This window comes from Amblyomma maculatum, chromosome 11, assembly GCF_055883805.1.
Source record: "Amblyomma maculatum isolate TAMU_Amacu chromosome 11, ASM5588380v1, whole genome shotgun sequence".
NCBI classification, from domain to species: Eukaryota; Metazoa; Arthropoda; class Arachnida; order Ixodida; family Ixodidae; genus Amblyomma; species Amblyomma maculatum.
The window spans coordinates 155,795,724-155,812,744 of NC_139354.1; the positions used below are offsets into that span (position 1 = coordinate 155,795,724).

Sequence of the window (17,021 nt, forward strand, 5' to 3'; positions counted from 1 at the left end):
GCGCGCCAAGGATTGTAGGGAGACGTCGTTGATCGGAACCGTGGAGCAACAGTCGGTGGCGCGATAGTCAGTATGTACGCAAAGGAGTGTGGCGGCGGAGGGCGGACGGTAACTTGTGCATATGTAGGAGGCATTTCTACAGGTACAGGTAGAGGTGGCATTACAACAGGGACAAAAAGAACTCTGCTCCGTGTAAACAATCGATGGCGTCGTCAATACGGGGTAGTGGGTATACGTCTTTACGTGTAATTTTGTTAAGACAGCGGTAATCAACGCAAAATCTTATGGAGCCATCCTTCTTTTCCACAAGTACCATGGGAGACGACTACGAACTAGATGGTAACTCAATGGTGCCGAAAGAAGTGTGGGCTGCAATGGGACAAGGTCGACATAATGTGTGACAGGGGCTGGCTGGCCGAAACTGAGAAGTGCATCGGCAACCTCCTACGTGATGGTGTGTCGGATCGCACGGGTAAGTAGCTGGGCTGTAGACGGCGGGCGTGGACCAGACAAAAGGCCGAGCTATCGGGAGACCTCACCTAGATTAAAATTGTTGATGTCAGCCAAAAGGTTGCTGCTCACAGCCAGGCCAGAGATGAACGCAGTAGGTGCGGGGGAGCGACGACTGCAGATGGGTTGCTTGAGCATTTCGCTGAAACTTTGGCAAAGGTTGTATACTGAGGCCACCGTGGTCGGGCTCTTTGCCCACAGCATGTGAAATGCATCGACATCAATGCCATTCATTATGTGCTTTGTCTTGGCAGCCTCATGGGTCGACACGTTTGCATAAATTTACGTCTTTAATGTAGCTTGTGAAGGCTTCCCCTTCATGCTGAACTCGTACGCTCCGGCTTCTTCAGCGCGTAGTTTCAGAACGGCGGGACGACCGAAAACGTCCATGAAGTTTGCCTTGAAGTTGGCCCAAGTTGGCACGTCGGCCTCATAATGTCGATACTAGAGGTTAGCAACGTCACTCAGGTAGAAGATAACGTTATTGATCGTCATGCGGTCATCCCAGTTATGACGGCTCGCCCGCTCGTACGAGGAGGCCAACCAATATTCAACGTCCTGGTCGCCCAGCCCGCAGAAAACTGCGGGGTCTCGCTCCCGCATAGCACCGTAGCATGAGATGGACTGCGAAGGGGCTGCGACCGGCTGTTGGCCTACCTCGTTTGTCGCCATAGGTATCGTACGGCTGCGGAGCTCCACGGTGATCGTGTAAGAGTCCTACCCCGGTACGTTCCACCAAAGGAAGAGGAGTTTACTGGGGGTTATTTGAAGGACTGGAGACGGCGACCGCTGACGCAAGACGATCGTAGAGCGAAGCACAATCTCAACCGAACAAGACAGTCCGGGCTATCAGTGCGCGCGCCAGCTGATCGGCGTCTTCATCGTCGTTACTGTCGGCGCTGTATCATCTTCTTCCCTACAGAAGATTGTTTTGACGCTGTAACAGATAGAAGGGCGGCGGTTTCTGCATACCTTGTCAGATGATCAACAGCTACGATAGCCCAGCGGTTGCCGGCTGCAGTGTAGGGAAGCAACCCGTACAAATCAATGCCGACGCAGTCGAAAGGGCGTGTTGGGCAAGATAACGGCAGCAACTCTCCAGCAGAATGTTGAGGAGATGGCTTGCTACATTGACAGGTGAGGCATGAGAGAACGTACTTGGGGATGAATGTGGACATGCCCCGCCAGTAGCAATGCAGCCGGAGACGAGTGTATGTCTTGAAGACGCCCGCGTGACCGGATTTTGGGTCAGCGTGGAAACTGTCACATATTTGTGAACGTAGCTGCCGGGGAATAACTAGCAATCACTTGCGGCCATCTGTGCAGTAGTTGCGGTGGTAGAGATGGTTATCTCGAATGGCAAACTGGGAAGCATATGCGGCGGAGAGCACGCGATGGAGAAGCAGCCGTAGTATTGGAGATAAACTCGGGGAAAGAATTTATCCAAAAATCTTGCCGCTGTGCTGACGGCATGTCATTCATGTGAAGCGATGGCGGAGAATCGTCGGAAGCAGAAAGGCTGGCGACCTCAGCTGTAAGGGGGCAGCGGGAAAGTGCATCGGCGTCGTGATGCTTGCTGCCGGAGCGGTAAACAGCGCGGACATCATATTCCTGAAGGCGAAGAGCCCATCTTGCCAGTCTGCTGGACGGGTCTTTCAGTGAGAAAAGCCAGCAAAGCGCATGGTGGTCCGTCACTATCTAAAAGGGCGGCCATAGAGGTAAGGGTGGATTTAGTAAGAGCCCGAATAATCGCTAAGCACATTTTTTCAGTAACAGAGTAATTGGATTCAGCTTTCGTGAGTGTATGGCTAGCATAGGCGACCACTTATTCACTACAACCTGATTTGCGCTGAATAAGCACAGCGCCGAGGCCAACACCACTGGCGTCCTTGTAGACCTCGATAGGCGCTATGGGGTCGTAGCGACGCAGGACAGGCGGTGCCGTGAAAATGTGGCATAAAGCATTGAAGGCATCTTCGCACGTTGGCGACCACTGCGAAAAGTCGGAACTGCCGGACAGAGTTTCTGTCAAGGGAGCAGCATTGGAAGCAAAATTTCTAATAAAGCGGCGAAAGTAAGAGCACAGCCCGAGGAAGATACGTGGAGCTTAGATTGACGTCGGTTTGGGAGAGGCTGCTCGGCACGAGGTTTGGCAGGGTCGGAGAGATACACCTTCTTTGGAGATGGCGTGGTCGAGAATTGTGAGTTGGCGGGCGGCAAAGCAGCATTTTTTCAAATGCAGCTGCAGTCCGGCATCAGATTGGCAGGTCAATACGTACGTCAGACGGTAGAGGTGTGTGTCAAAATCAGGAGACAAGACGACAATGTCGTTGAGGTAGCACTGACATGTCTTCCACTCTAGGCCACACAAAATAGTGTCCATCATCCGCTCAAATGCTGCCGGATCATTACAAAGGCCAAATGGCATAACTGCAAATTCGTAAAAGCCGTCGGGAGTTACAAAGGCGGTTTTGGGGCGATCAGTCGCTTCCCGGGGAACTTGCCAGTACCCGGAGTGTAAATCTAGAGAAGAAAAGAGCTTGGCGCCTTGAAGACAATCGAGAGCGTCGTCGATGCGCGGGAGAGGGGAGACGTCCTTGCGCGTAATCTTAAGGCGATATTCGACACAGAAGCGGATAGAACCATCCTTCTTTTTTAGGAGGACAACAGGTGACGCCTAAGCGCTGCTTGAAGGCTGATTCATGCCGTTCTGGAGCATTAGGTCGACTTGCTCTTCAATAGCCTGGCGTTCGGTGGCAGACACACGATAGGGCGCTGTTGCAGTGGTGCGTGAGTGCCGGTGTTGATGCGATGAGTGACTGTAGAAGTTTGACCAAATAACTTTGATGAGAGTCGAATTAGGAGCGAAAGTGATTTAGTAGGTTCGAAAACAGAGTGCGCTGCGCTGGAGGAACACCGGCGTCGATGGAACGGAGGAACAACTCTGTAGAGGAGGGAGCGGGCGCAGGTGAAGGGAGGCTGAGCACAGTCACGGCAGAGTGCGTCGCGTCGTCAGGTTCATCAGAGATCAGAAGAGATATGCGATTGGCTGGACACTGCAGAGGCATGCGCCATGGCGCAAAGCACTAGGGGAGTTCAATGAGTTAGAGAACCATAACATGGAGAAGCCAACTGAAATAGCGAGCACAGCGTAGGGCAATCGAAGGTATTTGCGGCGCAGGAAAGTATGGGCTGGTGTGAAGAGAATGGTGTCATCGCTAACAGAGGCACAAGCGACGCGAACAAGCGCAGAGGAGCAAAGAGGATGGCCGATATCTTCGGCAAAGAGAGCTTTAGCACAGGAATTCGATAGATCGGCAAAATCAAGAACCCTCAGCGCGAGCACTATCGATAATACCAACGTGACGCGACCGGAACTCCCAGACTAAAATTACAAGGTCAGCAACTTGGCAGCACGATAAACTCAATTGTATAAGGGCAATTCTGGATTATTACTCGAGCGGTGCACGCACCTAATGGCTTGATATGCTGAGCGCTTGCCGTTCGCAATGAAAGTCCCGCAATTGGCGTCTTGACTTTCTTTAAAGAACTACATAGTTTTGCGTCCATTACCGAAATCGCAGCATCAGTGTCAATTAGAGCGTGCTGTCGACGTCGCATCGGAGAGATAGAGCGGCGTCGCGACGACCGTGAACGACGGTCAGACATGGCTGAGCGGGCTGGGGAGAAATGACGGCTGGCTGCAGGCTCAATAGGTGCGGAATATTGAGGAGGCGAAGACCAGTACCTAGAGTCATGCGTACACTTGGAGATGATTTCCGCAATAACGGGAAATATGTCCAGCCTGCTCGCAAGTGTAACAAATGGGCCTGTTATCTGTCGTCGCGCCAGAAACTGCGTGGTCTTGGAGCCGGTCGAATAAACTGCGCAGGTTCTCGAGCAGGACCAGGAGGCGGCTGAACGTAGGCAGGTTGTGGTGGAGCATATATGTAGGTGGTGATCGGGCAACAACAGCTGCAAATGTCAACGGGGCTGTGACAGGCATGAATTAGGGGCTGGAGGAAGCTACCTCTTCTTGATTAATCTGGCGCAAACTTGGAGCTAAGCGTGATGAAGGCTCTTCATGGCAGTACATAAGGGAGAGCTGTTGAGCAACGTCTTCCCGAATGAAGCTCTTGATTTGTGGAAGAATGTTCCCCTGCATCTGTCAGGCCAGCAAGCGACTCAATGTGCATGGCGTTCACGTGAGTTATGGCCCTTTGGTTGCCCAGGTCATAAAAACTTTGACTAAGTGTGATAACTGCCGCGACGGTGCGGATATCTCTAGCTGTCAGCGTCTGAAAGGCATCGTCATCGATGCCTTGCAGAATGTGCTTGATCTTGTCGGCCTATGACACATGTGCGTTCACGCGCTTGCGCAAATCGACGACGTGTTCGATGTAACTCGTAAAGTTCTCGCCAACCTGCTGAGACCACGCACGCAAGCGCTGTTCAGCGCGGAGTTTCCTCACAGCCGGAGGCCGAAAACTTCAGAGAAGCTGGCTTTGAACACGGACTATGATGGAATGTCCGCTTCATGGTTCCGAAACCATAGATTTGCTACGCCGGTGAGATAGAAAATCACGTTGCTTAGCTTAGTTTGGTCATCCGCTCATAGGATGTCAGTCAGTCCTCGGCGTCATGGTCGTCAGTGCCGCCGAAGATGGCGGGGTCTCGCTGGTGGCGGGAGCCGGTACAGATTATGGGCGAGCCAACTTGTTCGGCTTGGTGGTTGCTGTATTCAGTCATGGCAGGAGATGGTAACGTGCGGCTTCGGAGTTCCAGGGCGAGAGGATAGATCTTAACCGTCACCTCCACCAAATGTAAGATGAGGGTTTATTGCGGTACTCAGGCTGGGTAGATCAGAGACAGCGAACACAGTCAGGTCCAACACGCGCAGCGATCATGATGCCACTTACTGGAACGTTCCCCGTGTACTTCTTCCTCTTCACAATAGTGATGGTATATACAGATATAGATAGTTAATATATAGAGAAAAAATATTTACTGACTCGATATCCTTCCTATATTTCCGGAAACAGTCAATTTAGGGAGGCCTAAAGTATAATGTAAAGCATCATTTTTTAAATCCAGTCTGCACTTTGTAGCTCAAGTCTGCATAAGTCCTTTTTCTCTTTTCTTAATTGCACTTTTTTGGCCCTGCCCACCCCTCCCCTTTTTTTTTGCTTTCTATGATTTGTTTTTTTTTTAATATTCTTATAACATTTTTGTCCAACGCTGCGGCTGTTTTTCTCAAGGCCCACAACTCTCAGCCCTGCGGCTTCTCCCGTTGTATATTTTCTACCTAGCGACAGCTAGCTTTCTTCTCCGGTCCCCTAACTCAAACATGTTCCACTTTCCTGTTTTCGCCGCCACATAAACCCGCCGACCGTAAATTGTTCATTGATTTATTTATTTTGAAGTCTACTTCAAGCCGCATTGCTCGCCATTCATGCTGTGAGTAGTGGTTTTAAGTTTCAAGGCATCTCTTCACCGTTTAGAGAGCACTAGGCGCTGCAGTCGGTGCAGTTTTTACGTGACCCTAGTTTTTTTTTTTTTTTTTTTTCCTGGGCTGGCTGCGCAAGGGGCTACACATTTGATGTTCGCCTTGTTGTAATGAAGCTTGAGAAATCTACGCTTAGGAAGCATAGAAAGCAAAACAAAAGACGCAGAAACTGCCGGTGGCCACCCTAAGCATGCACGCACACTGCGGCTGCCAGGTCGCCGGCGCAGAGCTTCGACACGGCGGCGAAGCAGCCGACTGCGCACCTACCACGGCATGGGGAAGATCGTGCAGACGACAGACGTTTTTCTTTTCTTTGTATGCCGGCTCGATCCACCCCTGCCTGATGGGTGTAGTTTCTTTCGTGCAATGCTAATAGATGCGCCTATGTCGCAGCGAGCAGAAGACCCGACTCTGGCGGAACAGTTCCTGATGGCTCACTGAACGGGCGTCTCTCCAAAAGAAGCGCCGCTCACGGTTCCTTTAAGGCTCACTGAAAGACGGCCCTCCAAAAGAGCCGCCTCTCGGTGAGCCGCCGGCTTTCCAAAATAACTACCGCTCAATGAGCCAATGGCTATCCAAGAGCTGCCGCTCAGTGAGCCGCTGGCTCTCCCAAACAACCAGTCGCTCAATGCGCCGCTGGCTAAATCAACACCCGCCGCTCAGTGAGCCGCCAGTACTCCCACATAATCCCGCAAATTAATGAGCCGCCGCTAATTCTCTTTCCTTTGAAAGAGCGGCTCAAAAGACAGCTGAAGGCGAGGGGATGCGAGGAGATGTTTGCGATTCTTGTGAGGAAGGGCGGGAGGGATGGTATCCGAGATTGCCGTCGCCCGCGCGTTTCTTTCACGCGCAGGGGAGGAGGGCGATCTCGAAGGCTTATGCTTTCTCGCATCGCTAATAGATGACGCCGAAGTCGCACCAAGAATATCCGACTCCCAAGGAACTGTTGGGCACGGATGGGATCACTGAACGAGAGAGCCGACCCATGAAAAGAACTGCCGCTAAATTTGCCGCTCAAAAGGTCCGGCTCGCTCTTTAGCGACCCATCTCTACCGCCGTCGCGTAGCTCTTGTTTTGGCGCACATTGTGCTCACTCAACACCTCTTCTGTGCGCTGATGTCGCATTATTTTCTTCCCTGATACTAATTGCTTTCATTTGCGAACGTAATTCTGTAGAGCTTTAACCGAATTACATTCGATATACAAAATTCCAGTTGATTCTAGGTATATTATATCTTCCATCCTACCAGGAGAGCGGATTGGCGTCCGCATAGCAGAAAGACTCGCGAAAGCTTCAGACTATTTATGCCCCAGTAGAATTGCATGTGAGCTGTTGCTTCCGCTTATTTTGAGCCGAATCAGGGAAACACGAACAGAAACTCACGAAACTGCGCATATCATCGGATGAAAGAATTTGCAAAGATACACTGCAGCTATGCAATATAACCCTTTTGTGCACTCCTTGCGAAGACTGACAATTGCTCAGCGAGGTTTCCTCGCAACAATAAATACAATGTTTCTTTCTGTAACTGTCAACGTTTATTGTTTTGGCAGAAACATCGTTTTCGTGTATGATGAATCAAGAAACACAGCCTTCCAGTCCAGAGTTTCCGAATAAGATTGCACGTACTACTTTATAGCGACGCGAGTACTTCTGTTTGTCTTTTCTGCCCCAGTTTTCGTTCATGAAAGCTGGACTGAAAATTACAGTTAATCGATGGGCCCGTCCTAATAATAACTGATAATGAGCATAACCCAATAAGCGATAATGAGCAGACCTGCAGCACTCCCCGTCATAACTGTTTACACAAATCAGGCCTGTAAAAACTCCCACGTTCCGCATTATTACACAACCTACTTAACTGGCACCGCCACACCTGCGTATTCAATGCGTAAAGTTTCAATCAGAACGGCTTTAGAAACATTTTGCCTTAAAAGAGAACTGTCCAGCGTTTAATTTACTGTAGTTTTTTGGGGATGCCAAATACAAGACAGAAAGGCCTTAGCTGCAAAATTTCGCGTCGGACAAAACATATTTATGTAGTTGGCCGTACTGTACGGTGTTATTTCCTCTTATAAACATTCGAAAATTTCAGGCCCACGTTTTCTGTCCGAGTACTTAATATTGCTGTATTTATATGCTTTGGTAGGCTCTCAGAATTCTCAATCAAACTGTATATTTTTCTGAGAACACTGACAAATGCCCGCTGACAGGAAAAAAGCAACCATCTCACTTGAGGTGAAGCTACGATTCGGCATCGAGTGCCACAATTCGTAATCCAGTGCACCGGCAACTAAAGAAAAAATCTCGAAGAAAGTTAGAGACGATTTTACCAACTTATAACCTGCAGAAAAAAAAAGCAAGGGGCAAAAATAGTCCTAAGGAAAAACGTGCAAAACTAACATGACGTTCTCGTTGCGACATGTGTGCGCAGCAACCCCTCCGAGGTGGCGCAGTGGGCGCTCGGCTACTGTTTCCAAGGGTGCACCTGGCCTCGACGGCCACTTTTGATGGGGGCGAAAAGCCAAGCGCACGTGTGCTGTGCGATGTATATTGGTGCACCTTAACGAACCCCGGGTGGTAGAAATTTCAGGTGTCCTCCACTACATAGCCTCAGCTGTTTTTGAACGTTGAAAGCCACAAACCAAACCACACCACGTATGCGCAACAGTCATGCGTCCCAACTTCCAGTTTCGCCTTGCGCCTCACCCGACAAAATTTTGCGATAAAGCCCTGGTTCTCAAACGCATCAGAATGCAAAAAGAAAGTACCGCACAACCGTAGGGGAATTGCTACTTCGAGTTCAATCTGAAAGCAAAAAATGAAAGCCCTATTTAAACCAATGTTCGAAAACTTTATCAGCGCTGCGGCAGGGGACAAAGAAGAGAAGGAAGTAGAAGTTCTACTATCAACTAAAGTTTACCTGAAAAATTCACAGGTAATATAATAACAGAAAAACAACCAGGAGCGCATGCGTTAAATATTAGGAATCCTGATCCGAAATGTCAGTGCCTGGTGAACTATGTAGGCCAAACCGGAAAATGGAAAGGCTTTGTTCCGACATAAAGATCAATTGAACAAGGAATTGAGTGAAGCCTATTCATCATCATCATCATCATCATCATCAGCCTGATTATACCCACTGCAGGGCGAAGGCCTCTCCCATATCTCTCCACTTAACCCGGTTCTGTGCTAGCTGCATCCACTTGACCCCTGCGAACTTCTTAATCTCATCCGCCCACCTAACTTTCTGCCGCCCCCTGCTACGCTTTCCTTACCTTGGAATCCAGTTTGTTACCATAGGCGAACATCTGTTATTCTCACTTCGCACTACATGTCCTGCCCATGCCCATTTATTCTTCTTAATTTCCACTAGAACGTCGGTAACATGAGTAATTCCTCTGACCCACTCTGCACGCTTCCTATCTCTTAATGTTACCCCTACCATTTTTCGTTCCATAGCCCTCTGGGTGGTCCTCAACTTAAGTAGAACTCTCTTGGTTAGCCTCCACGTTTCAGCCCCATAGGCAAGTACAGGCAAGATGCAACTGTTGTATACTTTCCTCTTGAGCGATGCCGGTAACCTGCTAGTCATAATCTGCGAGTGCTTGCCAAATGCGCTCCATCCCAAATTCTTGTTATTTCCTTTTCATGGTCCGGATCAGCGGTTACTACCTGTCCTAAGTAGACATACTCGCCTACTACTTCCAGTATTTCGCTACCTAATGTAAACTGCTGTTCCTTCCCGAGGCTGTTGAACATTACCTTAGTCATCTGCATATTGATTTTCAAGCCTACCTTTCTACTTTTTCTGTCTAGGTCATCAATCATTATTTGCACTTCATCCTCCGAGTTGCTTAGCAAGGCAATGTCATCAGCAAATCGCAGATTACTGAGGTATTCTCCATCTACCCTTATCCCTAACTGCTCCCATTCCAAATCTCTGAATACTTTCTCTAAGCAAGCTGTGGATAGTACTGGGGAGATTGTGTTTCCTTGCCTAACACCTTTCTTAATGGGAATTTTGTTGCTTTCTTTATGGAGAACTATGGTTGCTGTGCTGCCACTATATATAACTTCCAGCACTTTCCCGTACGGCTCGTCTACCCCCTGATTTCGCAATGCCTGCATCACCGCCGAGGTTTCAACTGAGTCAAATGCTTTTTTGTAATCAATGAATGCTATGTATAAGGGCTGGTTATATTCCGAGCATTTTTCTATCACCTGATTGATGGTATGGATGTGATCGATAGTAGAGTACCGTTTCCAAAACCCTGCTTGATCCTTTTCTTGATTGCAGTCTAAGGCTGTCCTGATTCTATTAGCGATTACCTTAGTAAATTCCTTATACGTAACAGACAGTAAGCTGATTGGTCTGTAATTTTTAAGGTCCTTAGAGTCCCCTTTCTTGTGAATGAGGGTAATATTTGCATTCTTCCATGGTTCCGGTACCGTCGATAACACCAGGCATTGCGTATACAGGGTGGCCAGCTTTTCTAGCGCGATATCCCCCCCGTCCTTTTGCAAATCTGTAGTTATCTGATCCTCTCCAGCTGATTTCCCCCTTTTCATAGTTTCTAGTGCTTTCTTGACCTCGTGCTTCGTCACTGATGGAACGTCTCACTGTTTTTCCCTACCGCCAATCTCATTACGGTCCTGATTACTTTGGCTACTGTAGAGATCTGTATAGAACTTCTCCGCTACTTTGGCTATCTTGTCCATATTAGTGATGACGTTGCCCGCCTTGTCCCTTATCGCATACATCTGGTTTTTCCCTATGCCCAATTTCTTCTTTACCGCTATAAGGCTTCCCCCGTTCTTTACAGCACGCTCAATTTTCTCCATGTTATACTTCCTTATATCGGCCACCTTGCGCTTATTGATTAGCTTCGATATCTCGGCCAATTCGATCTGGTCTGTTGGATTGGAAGCTTTCATACTCTGGCGTTTCTTAATCAAAGCTTTCGTCTCCTTAGACAGCTTACCGGTATCCTCTCTAACTATCCTGCGGCCTACTTCTACCGCGCACTCAGTAATGATATCTCTGAAATTGTTTTTCCTTGCCTCTACGGTAATGTCATCATCCTCAGTTAGAGCTGAATACTTATTCTGTAGCGAGATCCTGAACTCTTCTGCCCTCCCCCTCACCGCTAATTCGTTGATGGGTTTCTTTCTTACTAATCTGTTGAGTTCCTTCTTCAGATTTAGGCTAATTCGGGACCTCACCATCCTGTGTTCACTGCATCGCACTTTCCCGATTACCTCTACATCCTGCACAATGGCGGGGGTTGAACACATTATGAAGTTGATTTCATTTTTAGTCTCTCCGTTAGGACTTTTCCATGTCCATTTCCGGTTCTTCCGTTTGCTGAAGAAGGTATTCATGATTCGTAAGTTATTGCGCTCTGCAAACTCAAGTAGTAACTCCCCCCTGCTATTCCTAGAACCAATGCCATAGTCACCTACTGCCTTGTCTCCTGCCTGTTATTTCCCTACCTTGGCATTGAAGTCGCCCATTAGTACAGTATACTGCGTCTTTACTTTTCGCATTGCCGATTCTACATCTTCATAGAAGCTTTCAACTGCCTGGTCATCATAACTACATGTAGGTGCATAGGCCTGTATAACCTTCAGTTTATACCGCTTATTAAGCCTAATTACGATCCCTCTCATTAATACTGTAGAATTCATCTATATTACCCGCTATATATTATTGACGAGGAAACCTACTCCTAGTTGTCGCCTCCCTGGTAAGCCTCGATAACACAGTACATGCCCATCCTTCAGTACAGTATATGCCTCATTCGGCCTCCTAACCTCACTAAGCCCTATGACATCCCATTTCATGCCCTCTAGTTCCTCTAACAGCACTGCTAAACTAGCTTCACTAGCTAGTGTTCTAGCATTAAACGTTGCCAGGGTCAGTTTCCAATGGCGGCCTGTTCAGCGGAGCCAGGCTCAGGTCTGACCGCCGCCGTGGTCAATTGTTCCGCAGCCGCTGGTGACTGAGGGCCGGGCTGTATGGAGCTTATCATGAGAGGTTGCCGCCAATTACTGCACCAGGGTGGCCAACTCCTGTTCTTGTGAGGGAGTGCGTTGCCGGAGGTGTGCACCGGCATCAGGTCGCACCCCAAACCTGTTTATGCAATTCCATCGACACGCGATTTTTTTTTCTTTCTTTTTTTCATCCGGTGGAGAATTGCGCGGCACCGGGATTTGAACCCCGGTCCTCTTGCATGCGAGGCGGATGTTCTACCGCTACGCCACCACTGCACAAAAGCCTATTACATTCACAAAAACAGCACCACGTGCGTAAGCACGCTTTCAGGGAACATCCATGACTGAAATCCATGAACATTTGTGATTATATTCCTAACTGTATTATTGCGTTTCTTTGTTTTTGTAGGGGAGGGGGGAGGGGGGTAGACATGTGCTTCTGTTTTTCTTTTGTGAGTATATTGCCTGCGTATTTTTCAAAAGCTTCAGCCATCGTTGTAGCGCTTGTCCTTCGCACTCTGCTTTGTCCCCTGTCGCAGCAGTGGTAAAGTTTTCGAAGATGTACCAAATAGCTCAGTTGTCTGTTTTTTTGCTAACCAAACAATTTAACCGGCGGTCTTGTCTCAAAAGCTTCTCAGAATCCAAGCAAAGCAATATCTCTCCCGCCGAGGCAAATAATGAATATATGCTTTATTTATTTCCTTTCTCCTGATAAAGAAGACGTAAGGATGGTTCCCAAATGCCCGAATGCGAAATTAGAGTGCAGTGGTTTAATCGTTTTTGCGATATACTGAGGAAAGGAATTTGTGACATGCTTGTATGTACAGTTGCAAGCATCTTTTATTTTCTTCACGAGCAAAAGAGAATTGCTTTGAAGAAGAGTCAACGCCGCTGAGCTTGTTGTTTCCATTTTGAGATAGTCTCTTTTCTCTTTTAACTCACACCGACAATAGCGGGGCCAAATGGCATTTAATTTCTCTCACGAGCCAAACAGAACTTCCCAGCAGAAAAAAAAAAGAATTTCGAGGCAGCGGCTCAGAGCTCGCAGCTCTTCTTTCTCTTCTGGGAAAGTCTGTTTGGCTCGTGACTCTTCCTTGCGCTGACAACTGCGACGCGACCCACCCACCGAAGACGCGAAGATGCGCATAAGAGCTGCGTTGCAAACATATCACGGAAAGGCGGATTCGAACCACTGTCTAACGCGTTCAAAATATCCCATTCTGATTGATATTGCCACATGAAAAGCATAAACGCTGGATTTTAATTGCGCTTATTTGCGTCTTCACAAATGCCTGATGTATATACATAGGCAAATCACTATATCGGACACCAGAAAATGCCTGGTTTGAAACTAGGGCGCGCAGCTATACAGCGATAATTATCTAACTGGTTTAGCTGCAACCAGGGTAATTATACCTCTGAACCCTTTGTTTTTTATGCAACTGTTTATTACATCAAAGCATAAAGGTAGCTGTTAAGGAAGGTAAAAGGACCTTTCTAAGGCATGTATTGCTCTCAACTTTACTGGACGGTCTCAATAGACCTTTATGGCTGTATCTCTTCGCAGAATAGACGGTGGTGGTTCTTGTCGGCTGAAAGTTGTCATCAGGGCAGGAGTAGCAAACGTGTGACTGATACCATTTCTTTTTGGACAGCGCAAGCTTCTCGGATACCTAACGGTTGACGTTGGATTTCAGTTTCTGTGTCTTGGGGGGGGGGGGGGTGGGGGGGGGGGGTCTTGCGCGATTCCATTTCATTCTCTTCGGAAAGGTGTAGCTTCTCCACCAAATACCTATGAATGAGACAGCGGGTTCGCTCGCGTTGGTCTGGCTAAGTGGCCTTTTACGCATATATTTCCTTCTTTTTTCTTTATCGCTGCCGCCTGCCTCCGGCATTTCCTTTTGTGGAACCACGCGAGGTCTTTATTACTTTGTGCTATGAGCGCAAGCTTTGAAACGCACGTCGAATGTGAGCCAGTGATATTCTCATCAATGCCAGGCGGCCGACGATTTTTCAGTCCATGACTCACAACAAACATTTCCGGTGGTACCTCTTTCGCCACTTTTTTGTGAGCAATGAGCCGGAAACATAGGATCACTGCCTGCTTCCTTCACACACATCAGCCTCGCATCCTACCCTGTGTCCTAATTCCGCTTCAAACATGATGTCTGTTTCAATTAATGCGAAACATCCTGTAGTTGCAAATTCCTCCGGCTACAGTAAGAGGAAGTTGCGCTGTTCATAGGTTTAACTGTGTCTATAGAAAAAATGTTTACAAAAATATTCACTGTATGAGCGTCAACTTTGAAGATTCTTTTTATTTTGGTCATCCTATACTTTATTTACAGCTCATAAATTGATTTTCATGCAAGCAAAATCAATCGTAATGTTTCCTTGCAGTTTTCTAACCGAATGTGTGTGTGTGGGGGGGGGGGGGGGGGGGGGGGGTGATATGCTACGCGATATCCTTCTGCCTATGTACCCACTGTACCTCGCAGGCTGTGTGTAATTTGCCGTAGCTTAAATGACTTTGGAATTGATTTGGCTGTATACAGAGTGTATTGCTGAAACCTGTGGACCTAAGAAAGTAAATTTGCCATCAACGTAAGCTCTACGACCATCGTTCCAGAGTCGCTCGCGTCGTCGTTAGCTTTATAATGAAGTGGCAAAGAGCACACCGCTGCTTTTATTAAATTCCTTCACAAAGCATAGCGCATGCTTACCTTTCTGGAGCCGTGTACAGGGGGATAAATTTATATAGAGAAAATATAGCCCTTCTCAAAGCACTCTTAGCGCCGAAGAGATAATGCCATGCGGCAATGTTTGTGCAGTGGATTTGCCTTTCTTCCCCAGTGTGACACATGCTCTTGGAGTTTCATGCTCAGTGCTGAAATTTTAAATGTTCAGTAGAACATAGTTATATGTCAAGACTGTAGCAGCGATCGCCGGTGAAGGAATCATTTGACTTGCCGGATTTAAGCCATTTAAGGTATGGTAATTGCTGTTCGCGTGTTCCCGCTGCACCTTACTACAAGGTGCAGTGCCGTTTTAATATGAAACCAAATGCCTTGTTTTTTCTCATGGAAGTCCCCTTCCTTAAGAAGATGGCGCTAACTGTTGTTGCTTTGCGGATGACTTGAATGTCTAAGAAAAAAAAAACTTAAATTATTTACAGCTTTCTTCAATTTGGACTAAGTTTGACTGAAAGCCAACCTTCATTCCATTAACCCATAGAAAGCGATCATGAGTATGGGGTCGGCTGTTGAACAGTGTGAGTGCAGCACCACAGCCGTCGTCATGTTTCCACTGTCACAACCTGCACCCCTGTTAATTTGTTTCAGATGCGAGCAAGAATTCAAGATGGTATTGTGTATTCTCCATACCCGGACCTGGAAGAGCTGACCGATTCTTCTATCTTCGCTTTCCTGGAGAGAAGGCTTAGAAAACATGGCGACAAAACAGCGCTCGTAAGTCCTAAGCATTCATAGAGTATAGCACAGCTTGAAAGCGATTGATAGAGATTGCCCAGGGCTGCTATTATTCCGCTCTGCAATTCGAAGAAAAGCAAACAAAGGTATGGGAGACGCCTTAGTCTGCAAGCATTCAAGCTCTGGTTGTGCCTTCTCAAATGCTGTTCTTACGAAAGATAATCCTCAAAACTGGCCATATCTCTCTTGCGGAGGCAGCTGTCTGGCAGCCCCTAATGCATCCAATGAGCAGCTGCAGACCTAAGTCGTTTCCAGCTATGATAAAAATATTTCCGCTCAAGACATCTCAATTGTGTACATATATATTTTCGGCCAAGCAGAAAGTTCATCCATCTTGCGCCAACCGACAAATACGCCATTATTTTTTCCCTAAATGTGCAATAAAGTTAATTCTGCTATACATTCAAGCCAGAGATGTTGGTTCAATTGGGGTCTGACTCTCGAGAAGAATTAACCGACACAGAGAGACAAAAAGGGACAAAGACAGAGCTTTGCTCTTCCACTCTGTAGCGCACACAAGACGAGGGACTGAGAACGAGTGGACACACACAGCGGTAACTTCCAACAACTTTATTTTGAAAAAACGATACCTCTATATATCAATCAATCAATCAATCATTTTATTTCCAGTTTTCTTTAGAAAAACCTGAGGGCGGCAAGATAAAATCAGTCATTACGACCGCTTGACAAGCCTCGCCACCCCTACAAAGAGGCAGTTTTGTAGCGACTGAAAGGGAGAGATTGATATACACTTGTTACACACGGAAGAAATAGAAGGTAAAAGACGCGTTCACTCAAAATTATCTGGGTACATCTGACGCATATACACAAAATTATCAGGGTACATCGGACGTTCAGGAATAAAAAGACAGAAAAAGAAAAAGAAAGGGAAAAGAAACATAGTGGTTACATAACGTTACAATTCAATACATGTTTGCAGAAGCACAGTACAATCAATTTATTCAAGGAATGTGTTCCGAATAGCTGCGGAGGACATACTCTGCAACTGGTCATAAAACGGTGTGTTTAAATACTTGGGGAGTATATATTTTAGTGTAGGAAAACCGTAATTTGTTCGGCATCGCGGTAAAGAGTAGGTAGGGCTTTTTCGTGTCGTATACGGCGTTTGGTGTCGTGTGCCACCATGTTAGAAAAGAATGTGTTGTTGATCGGTATTATTTTGTATTGCAGGTAGATCGGACTTGTATGTGCGGCATATTGCACGTTGGCAATTACATGAAGTACTCTTTTCTGCAGAATTAGGATCCTCTGGATGTCAGAAGCTGTAATTTTTCCCCAAACAAGGAAGCAATACGATGCATACCAATTAAAGAACGCGTAGTAAAGGTGCAGCTTTGTCTTGACAGGAAGAATATACTTATTCAGTGCAATAATCCCGACATATTTAGAGAGAGCTGTGCAGACTTTGCTCACATGGGCATCCCAGGACATAGTTTCTGAAAACACGACACCAAGTGAGGTATATGTTTGTACATACTCAATGGGAGCGTTGACTAAA

The 17,021-nt window shown here is 47.2% G+C and overlaps 1 protein-coding gene across 2 annotated transcripts in view; it reads left to right on the plus strand.

The window, feature by feature from the left end:
- LOC146175227 (uncharacterized) overlaps positions 1–17,021 on the plus strand; it is a 275,430-nt gene that overhangs the window by 57,127 nt on the left and 201,282 nt on the right. For both annotated transcript variants that reach the window (XM_084584667.1, XM_084584668.1), the window contains exon 2: positions 15,356–15,481. In XM_084584667.1, coding sequence (XP_084440793.1) covers positions 15,356–15,481 — 126 coding nt within the window. The remainder of the gene's footprint in view (positions 1–15,355; positions 15,482–17,021) is intronic.